Source organism: Mustela putorius, unplaced genomic scaffold (genome assembly GCF_011764305.1).
Source record: "Mustela putorius furo isolate JIRA1106 unplaced genomic scaffold, ASM1176430v1.1 tig00000129_pilon_pilon_pilon, whole genome shotgun sequence".
Classification (NCBI taxonomy): Eukaryota; Metazoa; Chordata; class Mammalia; order Carnivora; family Mustelidae; genus Mustela; species Mustela putorius.
This window is the reverse complement of record NW_025421290.1, coordinates 9,693,486-9,716,125: the sequence shown is the minus strand read 5'-3', so window position 1 is coordinate 9,716,125 and position 22,640 is coordinate 9,693,486. Positions and strand designations below refer to the sequence as shown.

At 37.1% G+C, this 22,640-nt stretch overlaps 1 protein-coding gene and 1 non-coding gene across 4 annotated transcripts in view; both read left to right on the top strand.

Moving 5' to 3' along the window:
- Window positions 1-22,640, top strand: part of DLGAP5 (DLG associated protein 5) — a 39,043-nt gene that overhangs the window by 4,206 nt on the left and 12,197 nt on the right. For 2 of the 3 annotated variants that reach the window (XM_004738825.3, XM_004738826.3), the window contains exons 3-14: window positions 1,306-1,499; window positions 3,821-3,883; window positions 5,558-5,642; window positions 5,753-5,875; window positions 6,856-6,926; window positions 9,026-9,300; window positions 10,590-10,717; window positions 11,001-11,133; window positions 13,758-13,843; window positions 14,585-14,745; window positions 19,442-19,534; window positions 22,319-22,538. In XM_004738825.3, the coding sequence (XP_004738882.2) occupies window positions 1,306-1,499; window positions 3,821-3,883; window positions 5,558-5,642; window positions 5,753-5,875; window positions 6,856-6,926; window positions 9,026-9,300; window positions 10,590-10,717; window positions 11,001-11,133; window positions 13,758-13,843; window positions 14,585-14,745; window positions 19,442-19,534; window positions 22,319-22,538 (1,632 nt within the window). The remainder of the gene's footprint in view (window positions 1-1,305; window positions 1,500-3,820; window positions 3,884-5,557; window positions 5,643-5,752; window positions 5,876-6,855; window positions 6,927-9,025; window positions 9,301-10,589; window positions 10,718-11,000; window positions 11,134-13,757; window positions 13,844-14,584; window positions 14,746-19,441; window positions 19,535-22,318; window positions 22,539-22,640) is intronic. The other variant, XM_045069737.1, reaches the window with a different exon arrangement.
- On the top strand, window positions 5,129-5,231 carry LOC123390534. Its single transcript, XR_006605086.1, has one exon. It is a non-coding gene; the product is annotated as a U6 spliceosomal RNA (small nuclear RNA).

The window sequence follows — 22,640 nt, the reverse complement described above, 5'->3', positions numbered from 1 at the left end:
GACGGGAACATTTAGAGGAGAAGTTGAGAATCCAGAGGTTTTGTTGCTTAACCATTTCAGCATCTGTGCTTTCGCATGTTCTGTTCTGGCTTTTTTTATTTTTTTTAAACAACGCTATTGAGGTGTAATTTACATGGCATAAAAAAAATCTACCTATTTTAAATACATGCTTATTTTTTAGTAAATTTACTTACTTGGGGTATTATTTTCATGAATTATTTTTAACCCTTACCCAGTAGGCAAATAGAATCATTCTTCAGAAACTTTCTCAGGTATTCTCTTTTCTGAGGAGCCTTTCCTCTTCCCATAGAGAGGTTTTTTCTGATTCTCTATTGTGTGCATTCTCCTATTTGTTTCATACTAAACCAGACTGAAGCTGTTCATTTCTCCAGGATGCTGTGAGCCCTTCAAGGGCAAAAACTTACTTATTCACACTGCCTAAGCATGTCTTGCACATAGCCTCTTCTTCCCAAACCAGTTAAAACAAACAGTATGTAGATGGAAACCCAAGTTGAGCTGAAGAAACTGACAAGTAGCCCTAATATTGGGTATTCATTAACCTAACACTTAGTGGCTTAAAACAATTAAAACATTTATTATTTCACACAGTTGTTGTGGGGCAGGAATTGGGGTGCAGCTTAAATGAGTGGTGCTGGAGGTCACGGTCAAGATGTCATCCAGGGATGCATCTTGCAGGCTTGACTCAGACTGGGTGGTTTGCTTCTAAGATGACTCACTCCCATGACTGGCTAGTTGATACTGGCTTCTGGCAGGAGGCCTTAGGACTTTGTCATGTGGACATCTTTATAGGGCCATTCAAGTCCCCTTAAGATTCTACAAGGCCATTGGCTTCCTCCAGTGCAAGCAGTCCAAGAGGGGCCAAGGCAAACATTTCAATGTCTATAATGACTAGTCTTGGGAGTCAAAACCATCATTTCATGGTATGTTGTTGGTTACCAGGCCAGCCCTGTTGAGTGTGGGAAGGGATGATATGCAGGCATCATCACCAGGAGGTGAGAATCATTGGGGTCAACTTGGAGGGTGGCTAGCATACACGCACATTAATTCAAAAGTGAAGTAATGCATGCTTACTGTGTAGCAAGCAGTTAATAAATATTTGAAAAGACAAAGGCAAAGAAATATAAATTTTAAAAGAAGAGAGGTTGAAATAACTTGTTTGAGTGCTAAGGAATTAACAGAAGTTACTGAAAGCATTTCTTAACAGCAGTCGAAGTTAGAAGTTAGACATTTGCCTAACTTTTTTTTCTGAAATGTATTATATACTGTGGGTTTTTTTCTACCTAGGGTCAGTGAAAACTCTTCTAGGTGATCAACGAAAGCAAATGCTCCAAAAATATAAAGAAGAAAAGCAGCTTCAGAAATTGAAAGAGCAGAGAGAGAAAGCTAAACGAGGAGTATTTAAAGTGGGTCTTTATAGGCCTGATATGCCTTGTTTTCTGTTATCAAACCAGACAACTATGAAAGCTGAGCCAAGAAAGGTAAATTTACTATCCTTATTAGTAAATAGTAAATTAGTAAAATCAGGTCTGTTGATGTAGTTTATAGGTTCTTGAGATAGGAAAAGAGTGGGCAGAAGTCAGGCTCCAGTGAGTGACTGAGGAAGACTGGTCTGAGTGGCTGGAGTACTGAAACCCTGCATAGGGGGAGGGGTGATCTAAAGAAAATGGTCAGTGAGTCAGGAAGGATGAAATTTGAACTGGAGCAGTGGGACTTGTAATTTAGGCAGTCGCTGGTGATGTGCTATTTTAAAGATAAGTATAAAAGATCTTAGACTGTGTACTCATTACTGATTTAAATATAAACTGAATAACATAAAACCTATTGAATACTGCCTGTTTTTCTGGGCTTTCACACATCTCATTGATTTATTTAGATGATCTTTGATTTTTTGACTATTATCTGTGAATGACCTTCGGATAAGAGGGAAGGGACCCAAAGTCAATACAATAGTTTTTAGGTAGGATGATAGAGATAAATATAGTCTATATATCAGAGGAGGGAGAGTTTATTTATGTTTGGAGGAACGTCAAAGAAGACTTGGAAGGGATTAGATTTAAGCTGACTTTTTTAGATAGGATACCAATCATTGGTCTAAACTATAGACAACTATTTTAAAATGTTCAAAATATATGTAAGGGGAAGCAAATGGACAAAGGAAGAGAGAGAAAGAGAGATAAACAAAGAAGCAGACTCTTACCTCTAAAGAACAACCTGATAGTAAGCAGAGGAGAGGTGGGTGAGGGGAGGGGGTCAAACAGGTGATGGGGATTAAGGAACACACTTGTCATGATGAACATGGAATGATATATGGAATTGTTGAATCACTATATTATATACTTGAAACTAATATAACACTGTATGTTAAGTATGCTGGGAATAAAATGAAAAACTTAAGGAAATATATATATTATAGTGTGTGTATTGGGAACAAGAGACCCATCACGGTATTAAGTAATAAGATTCACCAATAATTTTTTTTTATTTTATTTAGATGGCCACTGTTGAATTCTGGTGGCCGTGCAATCTAAGAAGGGCCTAATTTCTTTAGCACTAGATTTCCCCTGAGATTTAGGGAAGAAAATGACTTCTTATCTAAGAGAGAAATCTGATTATGTCTAAGAAATTTTACAGAGTTGGGGTGCCTGGGTGGCTCAGTGGGTTAAGCTTCTGCCTTTGGCTCAGGTCATGGTCTCAGGGTCCTGGGATCGAGCCCCACATTGGGCTCTCTGCTCAACGGGGAGCCTGCTTCCCCCTCTCTCTGTCTGCCTCTCTATTTGTGATACCTCTCTGTGTTAAATAAATAAATAAAACTTTTTTAAAAAATTTTTTATAAAATTGATAAATATTGATAAAATTGATAAAGATCTTGCCACTTTTTTTTTAAGATTTTATTTATTTATTTGACAGAGAGATCACAAGTAGGCAGAGAGGCAGGCAGAGAGAGAGGAGGAAGCAGGCTCCCCGCTGAGCAGAAATCCCGATGCATGGCTAGATCCCAGCACCCTGGGATCATGACCCGAGCCGAAGGCAGAGGCTTAACCCACTGAGCCACCCAGGCGCCCCTCTTGCCACTTTTTAATCAGTCTTTCTCATGTTAGTTTTTTTCCACATTTTGTGATCAAGTCTCCATTTTCTCATTGACAGTGGAGAAATGCATAATCATGAGGCTCGAAGGCAAACTGTAAAAGCCGGGAGAGTAAGCTGTATAGTATCTTTTCATTAAACAGAAAACAAAAGATCCTAATACTCTAGTCTGTTCATCTACTCCCTTCTGAATAAGTCCAGCAAATCTTATTAATGAGAGTTCAAATACCTGGAAATTATGGCTTGAAATTTTTTCTTTCGGCTCACCGAGAAATGAGCTTTTGGGGTTTTTTTAAAAGATTTTATTTATTTATTTGACAGAGAGAGAGATCACAAGTAGGCAGAGAGGCAGGCATAAAGGGGGAGAAGTAGGCTCCCTGCTGAGCAGAGAGCCCGATGTGGGGCTCGATCCCAGGACCCTGAGATCATGACCTGAGCTGAAGGCAGAGGCTTAAACCACTGTGCCACCCAGGCACCCCAAGAAATGGGTTTTGAAGCTGCTAATTTAAATGTACTTTAAGCCAAGCCAGAACCAGAAAAAAATAGGAATTCAAGTTGGCAAGTATCTTTTTGCCATAAATGATCAAGGATAAAATTTAACTTTAAAATGGAAATTTTATTTCAAGAGAGACATGAAATTAAACTTTTGCCAATTCATTTTTTTTTTTTTTTGCCAATTCATTTTTTAAACTTTATTTTCTTTGACTGTTTTAAGGCTGTTCCATCTTCTGAACGGATTACAAGGTCAAAGGCCAAAGACCAAATGGAGCAGACTAAGGTAGAGTTGACAATTATTAGGTAATGGTTTCAAAGATGACAAATTGTACTTTTCTTCTCAGAGTAAATTGGTTTTTAATCTAATACCAGTTTTAAGTGTGGTGATTAATTTGATAGAGTTAATGATACCAAAATCTGTATTATTGTTAATGGTGATAAAACTGTCTTGGCTACTAAGGAAATACTCACTGAAAATATCTTTGCATGACATCTTTTGTGAGATGTATGCTAAAACCTATGTCACACTCTTTTGTTTACTGGGCAGTTACTGTTATGCATTCTGTTATGTCATCAAAAATATAGATAGGGATATAAAAATAGAGCACCTAGGGTGGGTGTTATAAACTTACAGGTCTTCAAAACACCATGTGACTGAAGTTATTAGGAAGATTACTAAATTACTAAAATAAAGGGATGTGGGCAAGGAAGAAAATAGTATGCCTCTTCATCAGGTGAGGAACCTGAATTTCATGTATTCAATAACATTTGAGTCTACCCCGTTTCTCTCTAGGGTATAGTAGTGAACAAAATGAACAAAATTCCTTGTTTTCATTGAGCTTACATGTGAGATAGACAGTTAAAAAAAATGTATATAGCAGATCAGATGGTTGTATTATAGAGGAGGTAAAAAAAAAAAAAAAGAGCGAAGGGAGAAGGGGAGTACTAGAGTGGGTGTCAGGTGGGATTTGGATTGGGGCAGTCAAGTAGGGCCTCACTGAGATGGTGGCATCTTGAGTGAAGTCTTGAAGGAGTGGAAGAATGAACCATGGGAAAGAGCTTTCTATCCAGAAGTTTCTAGACACAATTCAAAGGTCTTGAAGTGAAAGCATGCCTGGTATGTTTAAGGATTCTCAGAAGATTATAGACAGCTATTTTTAATAGCTCAGGTTATTAGCATTTTCTTTTTTTAAAGATTTTATTTATTTATTTAACAGACAGAGATCACAAGCAGGCAGAGAGAGAGAGGAGGAAGCAGGCTCCCCACTGAGCAGAGAGCCCGATGCAGGGCTCGATCATGACCTGAGCCAAAGGCAGAGGCTTTAACCCACTGAGCCACCCAGGTGCCCCTTATTAGCATTTTCTAAAGTCTAAGATTCTAAAGAAGCTGTGAGGAAAATTTCCATTGTATAAAACAAACCTTTTTTCTTCATCTCATTTTATTTGGGGAAGTAGATTTTTTGCCAGGTCATTTACAATAAACAGACTTGAGATATGGGGTCAATTTACAGATAAAATATGTAGCAATTTGCTTACTTCGCTAGCACATACGCTAAAACTGGAACAATCCAGAGGTTAGCTTGGCCCCTGCAGCAGGATGCATGCAAATTCATGAAGGGTTCCATATCCACCCCACACCCCCACCGCCCTCCCTGGCATTGCCTCAGCCTTGTGTTTGTGGTTCTGTTACCCCTCATTTATTCATTGCTATTTTTAGGATGTCTCCCCCCTCCCCCATTTCCCCCTTTTGTAAGTGACCCCTGGGGGGATGGGGTTTGCTCAATCCTTCTCTCCATCTCACTCCACTCCTCTTCAGAAGAAGGTGGGGGTAGCAGAGATGTGTGGGAATCTTTGTATGGTTGAATGAATAAAATGACTTGGAAAACTGCCCCCCCAAAAAAGTGGCAATTTGATTCATTATGCAGTTAAATCACATAGCACCTAATCTTTTAAATAGATTAATAATGGGAGTGATGTTCGAACAATCCGACCTGGTCAGAGACAAACTTCTGAAAGAAAAGTGTTGGACAAAGAGAAAAAAGGTAGGAATTTAGCAGTTATTATATTATATATCTTAATAAGCTCTGATGTTGCCACAACAGTAATTTAATAATAGCAGCAAACATTTGATTTGGTTTTTTTTTTCTCACAGTCACACAGCCCGTAATGACCACATCCATGAGAATGACTCGATCAGCCACTCAGGCAGCAAAGCAGATTGCCAGAACCGTCTCCTCTACTATAACAGAAAAGCCAGTTGCAAGAGCTACTAAAGGTAAGAACTATTTCTTGATCAATGGCTGTTCTAGGATGTTTTGGTCTTTGATGCTTTTGAGTTCAGTTTTAAAAATCATCATGTAGAACTCTGGATAAGAGGCAAAGAAATAAGAGATTCCAGTTCCCAAGGTAGTTTCCATGCCTCAGCAGTCAACTACACACAGTGGGTGCTCAAAGATGGAAGTACCTGATCTGGTGTTAGCAGCGCTTCAAAGAGAGAAATGAATAACCCAAATAAATTAGAGCCCGTCCATTTGGCGAAATACAATGAAAACATCAAAGAACAGTGTTATGAAAGAATTAAATAGATTAAGTGCACAAAGAATAACAGATCAAATTCTGAGCAGTATGATCACAATCCTAAAACATGTATGTGACTATGTGAACCTAGGATAAAACTGGAAAAATATATCCTAGAGTGTCAACAGTGATTGTTACTGAGTAATGTAATCTTGGGTGTTTTTGGTTTTTTTTTTAAGATTTTATTTATTTATTTGACAGAGATCACAAGTAGGCAGAGCAGCAGGGCAGGGGGGGGTGGGGCAGGGTAGCAGGCTCCCTGCAGAATAGAGAGCCTGATGTGGGGCTCGATCCCAGGACCCTGAAATCATGACCTGAGCTGAAGGCAGAGGCTTTAACCCACTGAGCCACCCAGGCACCCCTTGGGTTATTTTTTTTTTATTTTGTGGGGGTTTTGTGCTTTTCTTTATTTTCCTAATTTTCTATAACAAATAGGTATTTGGTAGTCAGAGACAAAAGTAAAATACCTTGACACCTTAGTTTTGTTTTGAAAAAAGATGGCCTATACTTGGCAGGAAATTTCATCTGTTTTTATCTCATTTATTACTCTTTATCAAAAAATCCTTTAAGATATACATTCTTCTTGTTGCCTTTTTTCCTTTTCCAAATTACCTGATCCTTTAAAAGCAGTATTTTCTATCTAGTCAAAATGGCTGTCTTATTTCACTTTTATTTTAGATAATGAAACAGAAAGAAAGACACCAAATCAAGGAAGACCTGCCAAAAAGATAGAAACAAAACCTGACAAGGTAAAGTATAAACACCTATTTATTTCTAGATACTTTGAAAATCTTATTGCTATTTTCATAAAGTTGAAATTAAGCATACTGAACTGTTTCAAGAGGGTTAAGCTACATGTGTGTTAAAACGTCTTGAGCCATTAAGAAGCATCAAAAGGATTTACTTTTGTTGTTTTTCAAGTATTACATCCTCAGAGCTTTATAGCTAGAGAAAGCATAATTTGGTTAACGGGAGATAAATATAATAACGCAGCTGACAGAAACCTTCACACGGAAATTCACTAAGAGATAAGATAGAGTAGAGTGAAATATATTGACTTTGGATTCATTTAGACATGACTTTGAATATTGTCTCTGCTTCCAATTAGCTAGATAACCTTGGGCAAGTTATGAGTTTGTTTTCCCATCTCTAACTTGCACTACTTTACATAAGTAGTTTTAAGAATGAAATAATCTGGGACACCTGGGTGGCACAGTCAGATAAGCATCCGACTCTTGGTTTCAGCTGAGGTCATGATCTCAGGGTTCTGGGACTGAGCCCTGCGTCAGGTTCCATGCTCAGTGTGGAGTCTGTTTGAGATGTTTTCTCTCTCCCTCTCCCTCTGCCCCTCCTGCTCGTGCTGTCTCCCTCTCAAATAAATAAATAAAATCTTTTTTTTATATAAATAAAATCTTTTTAAATAAATATGAAATAACACACATTTCTTTTTTTAAAGATTTTATTTATTTATTTGCTAGAGAGCACAAGCTGGGGGAGCAGCAGGCTGAAGGTAAAACAGGCTGAGCAAGGAGTCCCCAGGACCCTAGGATCATGACCTGAGCTGAAAGCAGATGGGTAGCAGGCTGAGCCATCCAGGTGTCCCATGAAATAAGCTAAATTTCTGACAGCATCTAGCATAGACCCTAGTAGAATCTTCAAAAAAGAGACCCCAATTTGAGGACCCAATTCCTTGGCTTATAATCCACGTTATAATTCCATAACCCTAAAAATAAAAGTTTTGCTAGAGTGTATGAAACCTGGCTAGATTCTCATAAGAATCAAACTTAGCTCCTCCAAGGAAGGCAGTATAGGATAAATCTTTGTAAGCAAGCACCTGGATCTCATAGTTCTTCCCATAAGATTGATTTCCTCCATAAGGGTTAACCTAGGTTTTTACTTTCACTGCCATGTTGGCCTCAGGGACATTGTCACCCTTAAATTCTTGTCCAGGTTGAGATACTCTGGTTCCCGTTCATATCTTGTCGAAAATCAGAAACTTCTAAAAATTATATTTAAATGACTACATGAAATGGATGCGGGGAAGTCAAAAGTTACAAACTTCCAGTTACAAAATAAGTAAGTCCTGGGATGTAACATACTACATGGTAACTGTAGTTAATAATTCTATATTGCATATTTGAAACTTACAAAGAGAGTAGATCTTAAAAGTTCTCATCACAAGAAAAAAAAACTTTATAACTATGTATGGTATTAGCTAGACTTACTGTGGTGATCATTTCACAATATATACAAATATTGAATCATTTTATATACTTAAACCTAATGTAATGTTATATGTTAATTTATATCTCAAGTGAAAAAAAAAACAAATTGACTTGAAAAAGAAGATATGCTTCACATTTTATATGGTTTATCTTACTGTATAACACTGAAAAATAATTTTGCTTATATGACAAGGTTATTTATAATTAAGATTATTTGCAAAAAGGATTTGGTACTTGACAGAAGTAGTCATCTAATAAACATTGGATTTCTGATTCTGAAACTATTGTAATTATCAGCATAATCTAAGTAAAAAGATTTTGTTTTTGTTAGGTGAGTTAATTTTTCCACCTTAATTTTCATATATTTTAATGTGTTGTAACACCTAAAACTATTATTTATTCCTATAACGAAGATTGGTTCTCTCTCTTTCTGGATCATAGTAATGGTTTATTGCAGGTGGTCTTATGATTCCTTCTATTCATTTCACTGTGTTTGTGTTTGTCTTTTTAAATTATGTTTGTGGGACATATAACTCAGTTTCCACATTTTCAGTCCTGTAAGAATCGGTCAACTGTATCCCCAGAAGAGGAATTCTCACTCTATTCTGTTTACTCACAACTAGGTCGTTTCTTTCAAAGTCGATAGTGAAGAAAATACTTTGGGTTCACAAACCAGTGCAACTAAGAGAATGGATCCAGATGGAATCTTACCAAAGATGGAGAACTTACCTAAGACAAACACTGCAAAAATGAAAGGGAAGAAATCCTTTGCACCTCAGGATTTTATGTTTCAGCCGCTGGATGGCCTGAAGACCTATCAAGTAACACCTATGACTCCCAGAAGTGCCAATGCTTTCTTGACACCCAGTTATGCCTGGACCCCTTTAAAAACAGAAGTGTAAGAATGTAATGTTAATGAATTTCTTGCAAAGATAGGTAACAAATGCCTTTCTTAGATTTAGCAAGTGCTTTTTAAAAGTTTTTATTTAGTTTATTTACTTGTAAATCGTGAAATTTTGGTTTTTAAAAAAATGCTTCAGGGCGCCTGGGTGGCTCAGTGGGTTAAGCCGCTGCCTTCGGCTCAGGTCATGATCTCAGGGTCCTGGGATCGAGTCCCACATCGGACTCTTTGCTCAGCAGGGAGCCTGTTTCCTCCTCTCTCTCTCTCTCTCTGCCTACTTGTGATCTCTCTCTGTCAAATAAATAAATAAAATCTTAAAAAAAAAAAAAATGCTTCAGGAAGCTACAATAATCTATTTGACACTTTTGCTATTTCCTGTGCATTGTTATTAACATTATTTTGACAGTACAATTTGTGTTTTGTTGTTTTTAATAAATGACTATTTATCACTTATAAATAAAGTTTTAGAAAGAAGTAATTGCTATAATACTGTAGCTCAGACATGGGCTTTTGTTTGTGGTTTTTTGCTGAGAATTACTTTAGAAAAATTACCTCTAAAGGCAAAAATGATTAACTTGCAAAATGAGGGGCAGGCCTTATGGTGGGATCACTTGGAATCTTTAAAAGGCAAGATTGTTTTGTAGACTGGCTGTTGGCAAATTTACTAGAAACTGCTCAGCAGCAGCAAGACTATTAAGTGTTTGTTCCGCTAAGAGATCTTCAAATCTTTAGATCTCATTACAATTAGTAAAGATGGGCATCCCCACTATATAGGTGTTTAAATTTTTCTGCTCTGGAATGTATATGTGTATATATATATATATATATATATATAAATTTTTTTTTAAGATTTTTTTTATTTATTTGACAGAGAGAGATCACAAGTAGGCTGAGAGGAAGGCAGAGAAAGAGGGACAAGGAAGCAGGCTCCCTGCCAAGAAGAGAGCATGATTCGGGACTCGATCCCAGGACCCTGAGATCATGACCTGTGCTGAAGGCAGAGGCTTAACCCACTGAGCCCACCCAGGCGCCCGGATATGTTGTTTTTAAAATGAACATACTTCTGGGGCACCTGGCTGGCTCAGTCAGAAGCGCCTGCAACTCTTGATCATGGAGTCATGAGTTCAAGCCCCACGCTGGGTGTAGAGATTAAATAAACAAACTTTAAAACACCATACATTTCTATTTTTATCTCAGGTTTTTAAAAAGCAATGTAATTTTGAAATCCTTCAATTAGATGTATAGGATTTATGGTTCAAGAAGTATATTTTTGCTCTTGTTTTCAGTGATAAGACTCAAGAAGTGACAAAAGAAATTTTGGCTCAACAATGTAAAGCTTACTCTATGCAGATAGTACATCAAGATTCAGATAAACTACAGTGTACTTTGGGTTCTCTAACAGTTTGGAATAAAGGTATGGTATTTTAATTAAATATTTACTTGCCTTCTGGATTGTGATTTATCAGAGATTTGTTTTCAATCCCCACAAGGTTAGAAGAGATGGGAAATATGGGGAAAGACATCTGGGATTAGGAATGCAGACTGAGAAAAAGGAGAAAATAAATGTAAATTTGAAGAGATGAAATCATTGAGACCTTTTAGAGGAGATGTGGTAAATGAAATTATTGAAGCAGAAATAAAATGTTAAAATTCAACAACAAAAGAATGAAAGGATTTTTAAAATTTGTCTTTTGTAGGGAATGTAGAACATGTCTTAAATAAAGATGAGACTACTAAAAATTCAGATGGCCTTACAATAAAAGAAGTCCCATCACTTAAAATAAATGAAGATCAGGTATCTCAGCCCCGCCACGATGTGCCATATTTCAGGTTTGTCCAGGTGTTCCTAGTGTAAGAATTTGTATTAATGTGTAGATATTTAAAACGGAAATTAAACTATTTTAACCTTGATATAATAGATAAATTAGACTCTGGGTGATTTTCATTTGTTTTTTAAAATGTATTTTTTCAATAGCTAGTATTTTCTTTCATGTGGTTTCCAATTTGAAAGGTAGAAAAAGGTACAAGTGAGAAGCCCTTTCCCAACTATCTCCTAACGCCGCAATTCAAACCTTCCGTGGAGGCAAGTGTTATTCATGCTTTGTGAAAGAAAACTTTGAGATAGGTAAAATAGATAGGGAGACAAAAATATGTATTTTTTCCTTTTTTTATACAAATAATAGCTTACTATTCTGTTTTCATTTAATGTTTATTGTAGGAGACATTCCATTTTAATACTTACAGAGCTTTTTCATGTTGTTATTTTGTTTGTGGGTGTGGATATGTGTGTGTGTTTAGTGACCACATAGTATCCAAGTATGTGAAAGAACCACAACTGACTTAATAGTATATTGCTGTTGCTGATTATTTACATTGAGTTCTGTCTTTTACTAATACACCCAAGGCTACAAAGAACAACTTTGTATACTTTCCAGTTCTCTCATGTGAAAATATGTAACGACCTCAATTTACATTCCCTTCAGCAAGGGAGTATGGGGAGTTCCTATTTTCTCCTACTCCCCCCGACCACACCAAAAAAAAGAACCAAGTTAATATTTTATAAAAGAAGGATAGTGGGAGATGTTAGGAAACTCTTTGGCCTACTAAATCATGAGATAGGATTACTTTTCTCCAACTGTGAAGAGTGAAAATTAACATCCTATTTGGGGAACCTCAACCATGTCACCTACAGACTTTGGAAACAAATCAGAGGACTGCATTTGGAGACAGGCCCCAACCTTCCACATTACACAGGAAATGATTTAATGTTGCTATTTTTTTTTAAGCTTTTTATTGTGGAAAATTCTAACATATATGAAGGTGCAGGGACTTGTACACTGAACCCCCATCACTCATGGTCAATCTTGTTTCATATTTATTCCCATATACTTCTGACTCAAGATATTTTAAGAATATCCCAGATAATCATATCACTTCATCCATAAATATTTTTGTCGGTATTTTTCAAAGTTAAAGACTCCTGTTAACATAACCATAACACTTATTGTGGTTAACATAATCATAATAATTACTTGATGTCATAAAATATCCAGTCAATATTCAAATTTTCTAAATTATAGTTCACATGCAGGCATGCACACATACATGTTTATGTATATGTTGTGGGTTTTTGGCGTTTTTTTTTTTTTTGTTTTTTTTTTGAGAGCAAGCATGTGTGCATGCAAGCGAGGGGCAGAGGGGCAAAAGAATAGGGAAAGAGAGAATCTGAAGCAGACTCCAGTCCAGCGTGGAACCTCACGCAGGGCTCATCTCACAACCCCACGATCATGACCTGAACTGAAATCAAGAGTCACACCCTTAACTGCCTAAGCCACCCAGGCACCCCATGCTATTATTCATGAATGAACATAGCAAGAACATTCTCATACCTTTTCCAATATAATGTTAACAATTTTTTGAGCTTTGCCAATTAAGTAGATAAGAAATATTATCTTGCCTATAGTCTCAATATTTATTCAATTATGAATGAGTATCTTTTTATATGTTTGAAAGCCGCTTCAATTATTTTTAGAGCACAAAATTTCAGAATTATAAAGGATTTTAGCAATTTAGCTAGTCCATTGTGTTTTCAACTATGAGACATTGAGATAATAAGCAATTTACCCAACTAAATAATGTCAGATCTAAGCCAGTTCTCTTTTCTAGTAAATTAAGTCATTCTCTGTCATGCCACTGGATATAAACAGCTGAAGTTTTCTTCTAAAAAACAAAAACTATTCTCAGTTTCTCCTGTGAGGATGCTTTTCAGAAAGAAACAGATTACACTTACCTTAGGCCAGTGTTTCTTAACCTTGGCACTATTGACATCTTAGACAAGATAATTGTTATGGGGACCACCTTCTGCGTTGTAGGTTGTTTGGTAACATCCTTGGCCAGTAGTGCTCCTCCGGTTCATGACACACAAATGCCTCTAGACATTGTCAAATGTGTCCTAGAGGACAAAATTGACCCCCGTTGAGAACCGCTGCCTTTGGAGTGGCAAGCAAAGCCTAAGAATTATAGAGAATCAGAAAGGCTCTATCATTGTTGTTTCATACTTAACAGTTTTTACCTTCAACTTACTCTTGAGAGTTGGGTTGGTCTTAGCTCCGTGGACAATAACAAAGAGCTAATAACAGGAGAAGTAAGGAACATCTGATTGTATAAAGTCTTTAAAAAATAAGAATGGAAGAAATTGGAAATACTAGCATGAAAAGCGGCTCTTGACATTAACCATTTGGGTATGTTTTAGGTGTAGAAAGAGGGACAGAGTGTATCAACTTGGATTTGTGGATTTTAATGTATCACAGTTCAGAAAGTCAGCATCAACTCTGAAAAATTAACATTGTGACTATCTTTTAAACCTTCCTAATGTTACATGTGCCAGAATGTGAATACTTAGGTATTAATATAAGGAACATTTAATAAAACTGAAATGTATGTCATAATTTTAGAAATATTCTTCGTTCAGAAACTGAGAAATTAACTTCGCACTGCCTTGAGTGGGACAGGAAGCTTGAATTGGACATTCCAGATGATGGTGAGGGAACATTTATATTTTTTTGTTTTAGTTTTGGTTTTTAAAATATGGTTATATTTATCCATAACAAAGATCTAGGGTTGTTCAGCTGAACTGGCTACATTGTTATTCAAAGCAACAAGAATTTTTTATATGTCAACATATGTTTGCTAATATCTCTGTACTAAAATGGTACATGATTTCAAAGATTTAAGTAATTAGAATATTGATTGTTATTCCTGAAAATTAGACATTTACCCGTTATTCGATTGATATAACTATGAGTGGCGTCTGTAACTGTTATTGTCTAATCAAACATAAATATTCTAAATGAAAATTACCTAAATCAATATGGAACGGGTTTTCAGGAAAGTTCCTTAATCTTACTTATTTGGGGAAGCTGTTTAGAAAAAAAATCATTTGTATTTTGTCAGTGTGAAGTCTTTCATTGATACTGATGTGTGATGAATTCTTATTAGGTTTGTTATTGAATTCTTATTAAATACAAGGAGAGTGCTCTTGAATGTACAGCAATATGTATGAGAATGAATATTGCTAATTTTTAGCAGGAATTAAAGCCGATAGTGAATGCTCAGTATTTGTAAAATAAAGTTTTGTAGTGATATTTTTCGTTTTGCATGAAGGTAAGAATTTGATTCTATAAGCCTGAGGTTATTTACTTTGAGGTCTTCTTATCAGCTGGTAGGCTGGCAATAAAGGTCCAGTTTTGTCCTTTAACTTTCAACTTCATATTTCCTTTAGCTAAAGATCTCATTCGCACAGCAGTTGGGCAAACAAGACTCCTTATGAAAGAAAGGTTCAAGCAGTTTGAAGGACTGGTGGACAATTGTGAATATAAACGAGGTGAAAAGGAGACTACTTGTACAGATCTGGATGGATTTTGGGATATGGTTAGTTTTCAGGTATGTAGCTAAGCATTTTCTGTGTATTAACTCTGTGGGTCTTTTTGAAAATGGAGTTAGTAAAAATAAAATAATGGGGATAATGGGTGCTCATTTTAGGTACCTGTAATATTAAATGAGATATTAGATAATATTTTTATGAACTGTAAAGCACTGTCTAAATTTTAAATATTGATTGATTATATAGCAGAAAAGAGAGCACAAGCGGTGGGAGGGGTCGAGGGAGAGAGAATTTAATCAGACTCCCCACTGAGCATGGAGCCTATCATGGGGCTTGATCCTACAGCCCGAGATCATGACCTGAGCTGATACCAAGAGCTGGATTCCTAACTGACTGAACCACCTGGGTGCCCCAGTACTATCTAAATGTTATAACTGATGTCCACTTCTTTCCTATGTTGTCAGGGTGATTTCCAAAAGGTTTGGAAATTGAGATTCTATTCAACTGTTGTATAGACTTTAATAACTATATTTGAGAAAAATGAACAAATTTAGTCTTTACTAGTTAAGATCAGCTAGCAATTACTGAGTTCTTACTGTGTGCCAAGCATCGTGCCAGGAGTTGAAAAACAGGCTCATTCTCTCTCCCAGAGAAGTTTGTAACTTATTAGAGAGTCAGACACAACATATAACTGCACTCTAATGTACGTACATACTCTAATGTAATGTATGATAGTGGAACTCACTAGGAAGATCAGGAAAAGTGTGGGAGGACATGACACTTTCTATAGCTTTTTGACCTTAACTTAGAGATTAACATACAAAATACTATTTCAGGAACCAGTAGCCAGTAACATACAAAATACCATTTCAGGAACCACTAGCCATTTGAGGGAAGCCTCAAACCTGAGGGGAAAAAAATAAGTTAAAGCACCCCAGAAAGAAAGCTTTTTGGTTGGAGGAAATGAGGATAATAAAGAAGAAAATAACTTTTAAATGCAAATGTTAGTATTCTCAAAGAGACCAGGCATTTCCTCTGCCAAATAAGAGCAGCTATTAAAAAAAGAACATTCCAAGAACAACAAAAATTACTCTTTGAAGTTAAAAACTATGAGAGCAGAAATATAAGATTCTATAGAAAGTTGGAAAATGAAGTTAATGTCTGAGGATGCGGAATCTTAGGAAAACTCATATGCTGTTGATGGGAAAGTAAAATGTTACCATCACTTTGGAAAATAGCTTGGCAGTTTCTTAAAAAGTTGAATGTAAATTTACTATATGTCCCAGCAATATCTAGATATTTACCCCATGAGAAATGAAAACAAATGTCCACCCTAAGATTTCTGCGTGAATATTCACAGAAGATTATTCATCTTCACCAAAGTAGAGACAATCCAATTGTCCCTCAACTGATGACTAGAGAGTGATGTATTTATACAGTGAAATGCTCCTCAGCAATGAAAAGCAACAAAGTACAGATACATGTTATAACATGGAAAAACCTCAAAAACATAATGCTAAGTGAAAGAAGCCACATACGAAAGACTATATATTGTATTATTCTATTTAATATCAACTGTCCAGAGAAGACAAATCCACAGAGAGTTACTTGCCTGGGGCTGGGTATGGGAATGGGGATTGACTAGCAAGCACATAGGAAAGAAGATCTTTAATGCTAAAAATATTCTACATTTGGATTGTGGCAATGGTTGCACAACTCTGCCAATTTACTGAAAATCACTGAATTGTGCATTTATATCTGCTAAGTTTTATAATATTAGATTAAATCTCAAAAGAGTTCTCCCAGAGCTAACTTGAAGAGGCTCCCAAAAGCCGAAGCTGGGAAATGATCAGTAGATGATAAACATAAACAATATGAAGACATAAAAAATCTTCAAATATATCAATTAATACAACACTGAAAAACACAAAATAATTGGCTGCTTTTTTTTTTTTTTAAGATTATTTATTTATTTATTTGACAGACAGAGATCGCAAGTAGGCAGAGAGAGAGGAAGAAGCAGGCTCCCTGCTGAGCAGAGAGCCAGATGCGATGTGGGGCTCAATCCCAGGACCCTGGGGTCATGACCTAGCCGAAGGCAGAGGCTTTAACCCTCTGAGCCACCCAGGCGCGCCTAATTGGCTGCTTTTAAAGGATGGTAGTGAACCAGCTCATTATTTATTTTATTAATTTTTTTTATTCATATGACAGAGAGAGATCACAAGTAGGCAGAGAGGCAGGCAGAGTGAGAGGAAGGGAAGCAGTCTCCCCGCTTAGCAGAGAGCCCAATGCGGGACTCGATCATGACCCGAGCTGAAGGCAGAGGCTTTAACCCACTGAGCCACCGAGGTGCCCCAAACCAGCTCATTATTATGAAAACTGGTAAATATATAAAAACTGGACATAAACCAACACATCATCCTGACTTCCTAAACACTATTCACATCTGGGCTATACAGCAATGGACATTATTATGTTTTCTTCCTTTTTTCTCTACTGAATCATTTTTGCTTTTCATTTGTTTAGTCTTTCTGTGTCTATCATCAGTTCACCTCTAAAGTCTGTATAAACCTCCTCAACACAATTTAAAAAGCAAAGAAATCAGGTATTATATTTAGTTCAGCTTCCCAGAGCCCAATCTCACAGAGACCTATGTCCTCCTGCTCCAACCTCAACTACATCTTCCTAACTGCCCACCTCAACTCACCTCAGCCCCCCATTCCCATAGCCCCCATCTGGAGATCAGTCCCACCTTCTGCTTCTTCGCTTACTCCCTCATTTTTGGTGATATGTTCTCACTTGGTTTCCTAAGAAAAGGAACATGAGGGTAAAATTTGAGACATTGGGTGTCTAAAAACTGCCTTTTCACCCTCACATGTGATTGGCTGGGTACACAACTCTGGGTTGGAAGTTATTTTACCTCAGAGTGTTGAGGGCATTTTCTCTCAGCTTTCAGTGTTTCAGTGTTGCTGTTGAGAAATCCAAGGCTATTTTGATTCCTGACCCTTTATATAAAATTTGTTTTTTCAAATTAAGTTGGATGGCTCTAGATGTCTGAGAACTCTTTCTGCCTAATGTCAGCTAACAGATTATCCTATGTTTTCTTCTAAAAGTATTGTAGTTTTAGTTCCACAGTTTGGTATCTAATTCATTTGAGTTCATTTTTGTGTATGATACAGGTAAGAATCTAAATTCATCTCTTTTCTGTGGATATTCAATTTCCCCGGCACTGTCGTTGAAAAAACTATCGTTTTCTCATTGAATTATATTGACACATTCGTTGAACATCAGTTGATCATAAGTGTAATCCTGAGTCTTTTTGGAACTTACATTTTTTCAGGAGAGAAACTGAGAATACATATGTGTATATATGCGTAGTAGGGGAATGTGGGCATGTTTGCTACCTGTTGACAGTTGTGACCTCTTTGGAGGAAATTGGAAATACCAGATGGATAAGGATCATACACTGACATCACTGAAGCCATCTTTGGCCCCCCATCTTGTTTATTTATTTATTTTTTTAAAAAGATTTTATTTATTTATTTGACAGACTGAGATCACAAGTAGGCAGAGAGGCAGGCAGAGAAAGCGGAAGCAGGCTCCTTGCTGAGCAGAGAACCCGATGTGGGGCTCAGTCCCAGGACCCTGGGATCATGACCCAAGCTGAAGGCAGAGGCTTCAACCCACCGAGCCACCCAGGTGCCCCAAATCTTGTTTATGTCTGCACAGTGACCTCTCTCGGAGCTATGTGTTTTAGACGCAGTGGAGGTTAATGTAAGCCCTGACTGGAATGTGGGAAGGCTTGTTCTAACCTTCCCTAAAGTGGCACACAGAAAGCACCCCTTCAGATAACTAGAAGAGATGAGGATCGTACCAGGAGGATAAGGGTCTCATACGTTCTCATTCTGCTAGTGGATATATTACTTGAATCTTTTAAAATGACATTGTGTCAAGAGAATGAGAAGGCAAACCATAGACTGAGAAAAAGTATTTGCAGAAAACATTGTGTTTAAAAATTTAAAAAAAGAAGAAGACAGGGACGCCTGGGTGGCTCAGTTGGTTAAGCAGCTGCCTTCGGCTCAGGTCATGATCCCAGCGTCCTGGGATCGAGTCCCACATCGGGCTCCTTGCTCAGCGGGGAGCCTGCTTCTCCCTCTGCCTCTGCCTGCCATTCTGTCTGCCTGTGCTCGCTCTCTCCCCCTCTCTCTCTGATAAATAAATAAAATCTTAAAAAAAAGAAGAAGAAGAAGAAGACATAATGTGTTCTGTGTTCACATTGTATAATTTAGGAAACAAAACATAAAAACATATAAATATCTCCTGCATTTTAATGGTCAAAAATAAATTAGGAGGGTTCTTCATATTTTATGTAGATATTAGAAGCTTGTAAAACAAAAAATGACAGCAATTTACCATAAGAATTCTTTTTTAGGGAGACGCCTGAGTGGCTCAGTCGGTTAAGTGACTCATGTCATGATCCTAGAGTCCTGGGATCAAGTCTCGCATCAGTCTCACATCGGGCTCCTTGCTCATTGGGGAGCCTGCTTCTTCCTCTGTCTGCCACTCCCCCTGCTTGTGTTCTCTCTCTCTATTGAATAAATAAAATCCTAAAAAAAAAATTCTTGATTTGAATACTAAATTAAGAATGACTTAGTTTAAATTATATGCCACCAGTCCAAGTCACCATTCTTAATTTTTTTTGAAGCTTCAGTGGTTAGCTTTAATCTGATAAACTTGTACTTTATTTATTAACAGATAGAAGATGTAAACCAAAAATTCAACAATTTGACCAAACTTGAGGAATCTGGATGGCAGAACAATAATAATATAAGCAAAAAAGTTGTTCGGGTAAGTTTGTGGTTTTATATCCAAATTTCTCATACAGACTTTTCTACTTTAACAAATTTTTATTTTTAAGCCTTAAAAACATTTAGCTTCAGATTTTTTATCTTTTTCAAATAAAGTTCCATGTATTAATTACAACGTCCTGATTGCCTTTGAAGAAAGAATAAGGAAATGGTCAACACTAAATTTAGTGTCATTTCTGGAGGGAGGGAGGGGCTGTAATTGAATTGGGACTCCTAAAGGGCTTCTAAGTTACTAAACAGTGGGTATCTGCATGTTTGTTTTTTACTGCAATCTGTGCCTCTCCATTTTGTTGTAATTCTAATAGTAGCACTACATAATTCCTATAATGTGTGGTCTGCGCCAAGTACTGTTCCACATATTTCACTTGTATAAACTCATTTAATCATCACAACAATCCTGTTGTGCTCCCCATGGGGTTCTGCTCCCCATTTTACAGTTGAGGAACCTGACAACCAGAAATTACTTGCAAAAAGTGGAGCTGGGTTTCAGGGCCAGACTTTCTCGTTCCAGAATCTGTGTTTCTTAGTCAGTAGGCTATGCCACCTCTCTTTTATGTAGTCTTTTGAGTGATCTATTTCAAAATGAAAGAATTCTTAAATAGCAGAGAGGAACAAATGGCTCTTTAGAATATCTATCTTCTTCCCTATGCTTTATCTTGTAAATTTTCTTATTTTCTGTAACATTTGCTTTGTTAACATGATACATTTCCATTCCTGTCTCTTTGTTTCTAATAATGTTTTGAACTCAAATGTTCTTGGGCAGATGATGCTTCTCAAACCACTTTGCATGTTGCCAGTTTTTCTTTATATTTTAGAAGACCTTTGGTTTAGAATCAGGTTTCTAAATTGGTTATTATTATGTAATCCAAATAAGATCTGTTTTAAATCCTACCGTAGGAGTTTAAGGTGGTAGAATATTAAAAGAACCTATTACAGTGTCATTTTACTAATGAAGTCTCATGACAAGTGACTAAATTAAATGAATGGATTTCAGATCTGTGAAATGGGGAAGAAAGCTGGAATATTTTGAAGCCACTGTGGGTATTTCTTATTGAGTACCTGGTCCTGGAAACATCAATGTCATCAGTGCTCCACATAATGGCTGTGTCAGCAGGACATTCAGTCAGAGCCTTGTAATTCTGTCCCTCATCACCAGGTGTCTCTGTCTCCTCTTACTTTATTCTACAGGCTGCTGTTAAGATTATGGGACAAATAAACTAAAACTATTACCTCTACTTTGATACCCTTCCCTCTGACCTCTTCTTCACTGGTCTCTCATCCCATCATTTAGCCTTGTTTTCTCCTTTTCCATCAGTTTTTAGATATGTTTAAGAGTCTGAATTAGTTGGATTAGAATTTATCTTTATTTCCATTAAAGAAAAAAACATCTTGTGATGTTCCCAACTCCTTATCACAGACAGTCTTCTAGAAAAAGCTGTCTGTACTCTGTTGCTACTATGTTGGTTCTCACTTCTCTCTCCAACTCACTGCAATTCAGCTTCACCTCTCTCTCTGCCTCTAGAACAGTTATCACCAAGAGTATTGATTCTCTAGTCACTGAATTATTAGATACTTAATTTTAAAATCCAACCCCCTTGCAGGATTAAATGTGGTTGATTCCCTCTTTCTTGAGATTATATTCTGATTCTCCTCCTGCCTTTGTGCCCATTCTTCAGTCATGTTTGCAGTTTGGTTTTCCTTTTACCCTTACATGTTTGTGATATCCGTATTTCTACCTCAACTCTATTTTTTTTCTTCCACATTCTCTCTGTACAGTCTTACCCATTCTGTGATGAATCCCAAATCTGTATTTCAAACCACACTTAATGTTAAGCTCTAGCTCTATATATCCTGACTCCATGTACCTTAAGATTTTAAGTTATGTTCCAAACTAAAATCATCTGGACACACATCACTGTTTCTCTGTCTCAGAGAATAGTATTGGCATTTCACTAGATGTCCAAGGTAGAAACCCGGCTATCTTCTTTAGTCCTTTCTCTGGTTCATCATCTCTACCACACACACATATCCAATAGATTGCCAAGTCCTCTCAGTTTGCCCCCTTAGATATCTCTTGAAGCCATTCATGTTTTTCCATTTTCCTCCTTAACCTAACTACTGTCATCTTTTCTTATTATCAGTACAGTAGTCTTCCTAACTGGCTGGTAACCTTCCAGTCCCTTCTCTGGGCCATGGACAGAATGGCCTTTCTGAATCACAAAGCTGATGATATTACTCTACTGATTAAAAATCATCAATAAGCTCTATTCCTATGTCCTCTGTATAAATGTAGCTCCTTAAAATGGTTACCTGCAAGGGATTTTATAATCTACCTGTTGCTTACCTCCTTCCACTTTACCTCCTCTGCATTTTCTTTCACTTCTGGCTTTGCAGCCATGCTGTTCTCTGTGCTCAGACCTTTCCTCATTCCATCTGGTAGCCTGGCTAACCGTGATTCCAGCACAGGCTACTTCTGTCAGTCTTTCTTGATGACTTAGGTTATAGCCTTGTTTTGTCTTATAGCTGTCTGATTTTGTCCATATCTTGACATTTATTATTCTTAGTATCTATATCTAGCCCTTCCTTAAGCTGTGAACTCCTCGAGGGCAGTGGCTTGTCCTTTGCCTTTGGCCTCTGGCATTGTTAGCACATACAAGGAAACTGCTTAGCATATGATGACTGTGTTTAATATTTTATGTATGTTTTAATTGTTTTTCTTCTAAGATGATAATGAGTAGCTTTAATACATAATTTCTCTTTGCAGAAGAAAGTTGTCTCAGGGGTAGCAAGTAAGCCCAAACAGGACGATGGCGGAAGAATTGCAGCTAGAAATCGCCTCGCTGCCATAAAAAATGCGATGAGAGAGAGGATGAAGCAGGAAGAACCTGTGGAGGCAGCGTCCTCTGTAATGCCAAAGGAAGTTGATAAAATAGTGTTTGATGCTGGATTTTTCAGAATCGAAAGTCCTGTTAAATCCTTCTCAGGTTCGTTTTTCTGCTAAGACTCATTGAGAGAAATACTTGGGAGCTTAGGTAAGAGGCCGAAAATAGTTTTCATATGAAGCCAACCGAGTCTCTTTGAGTCTG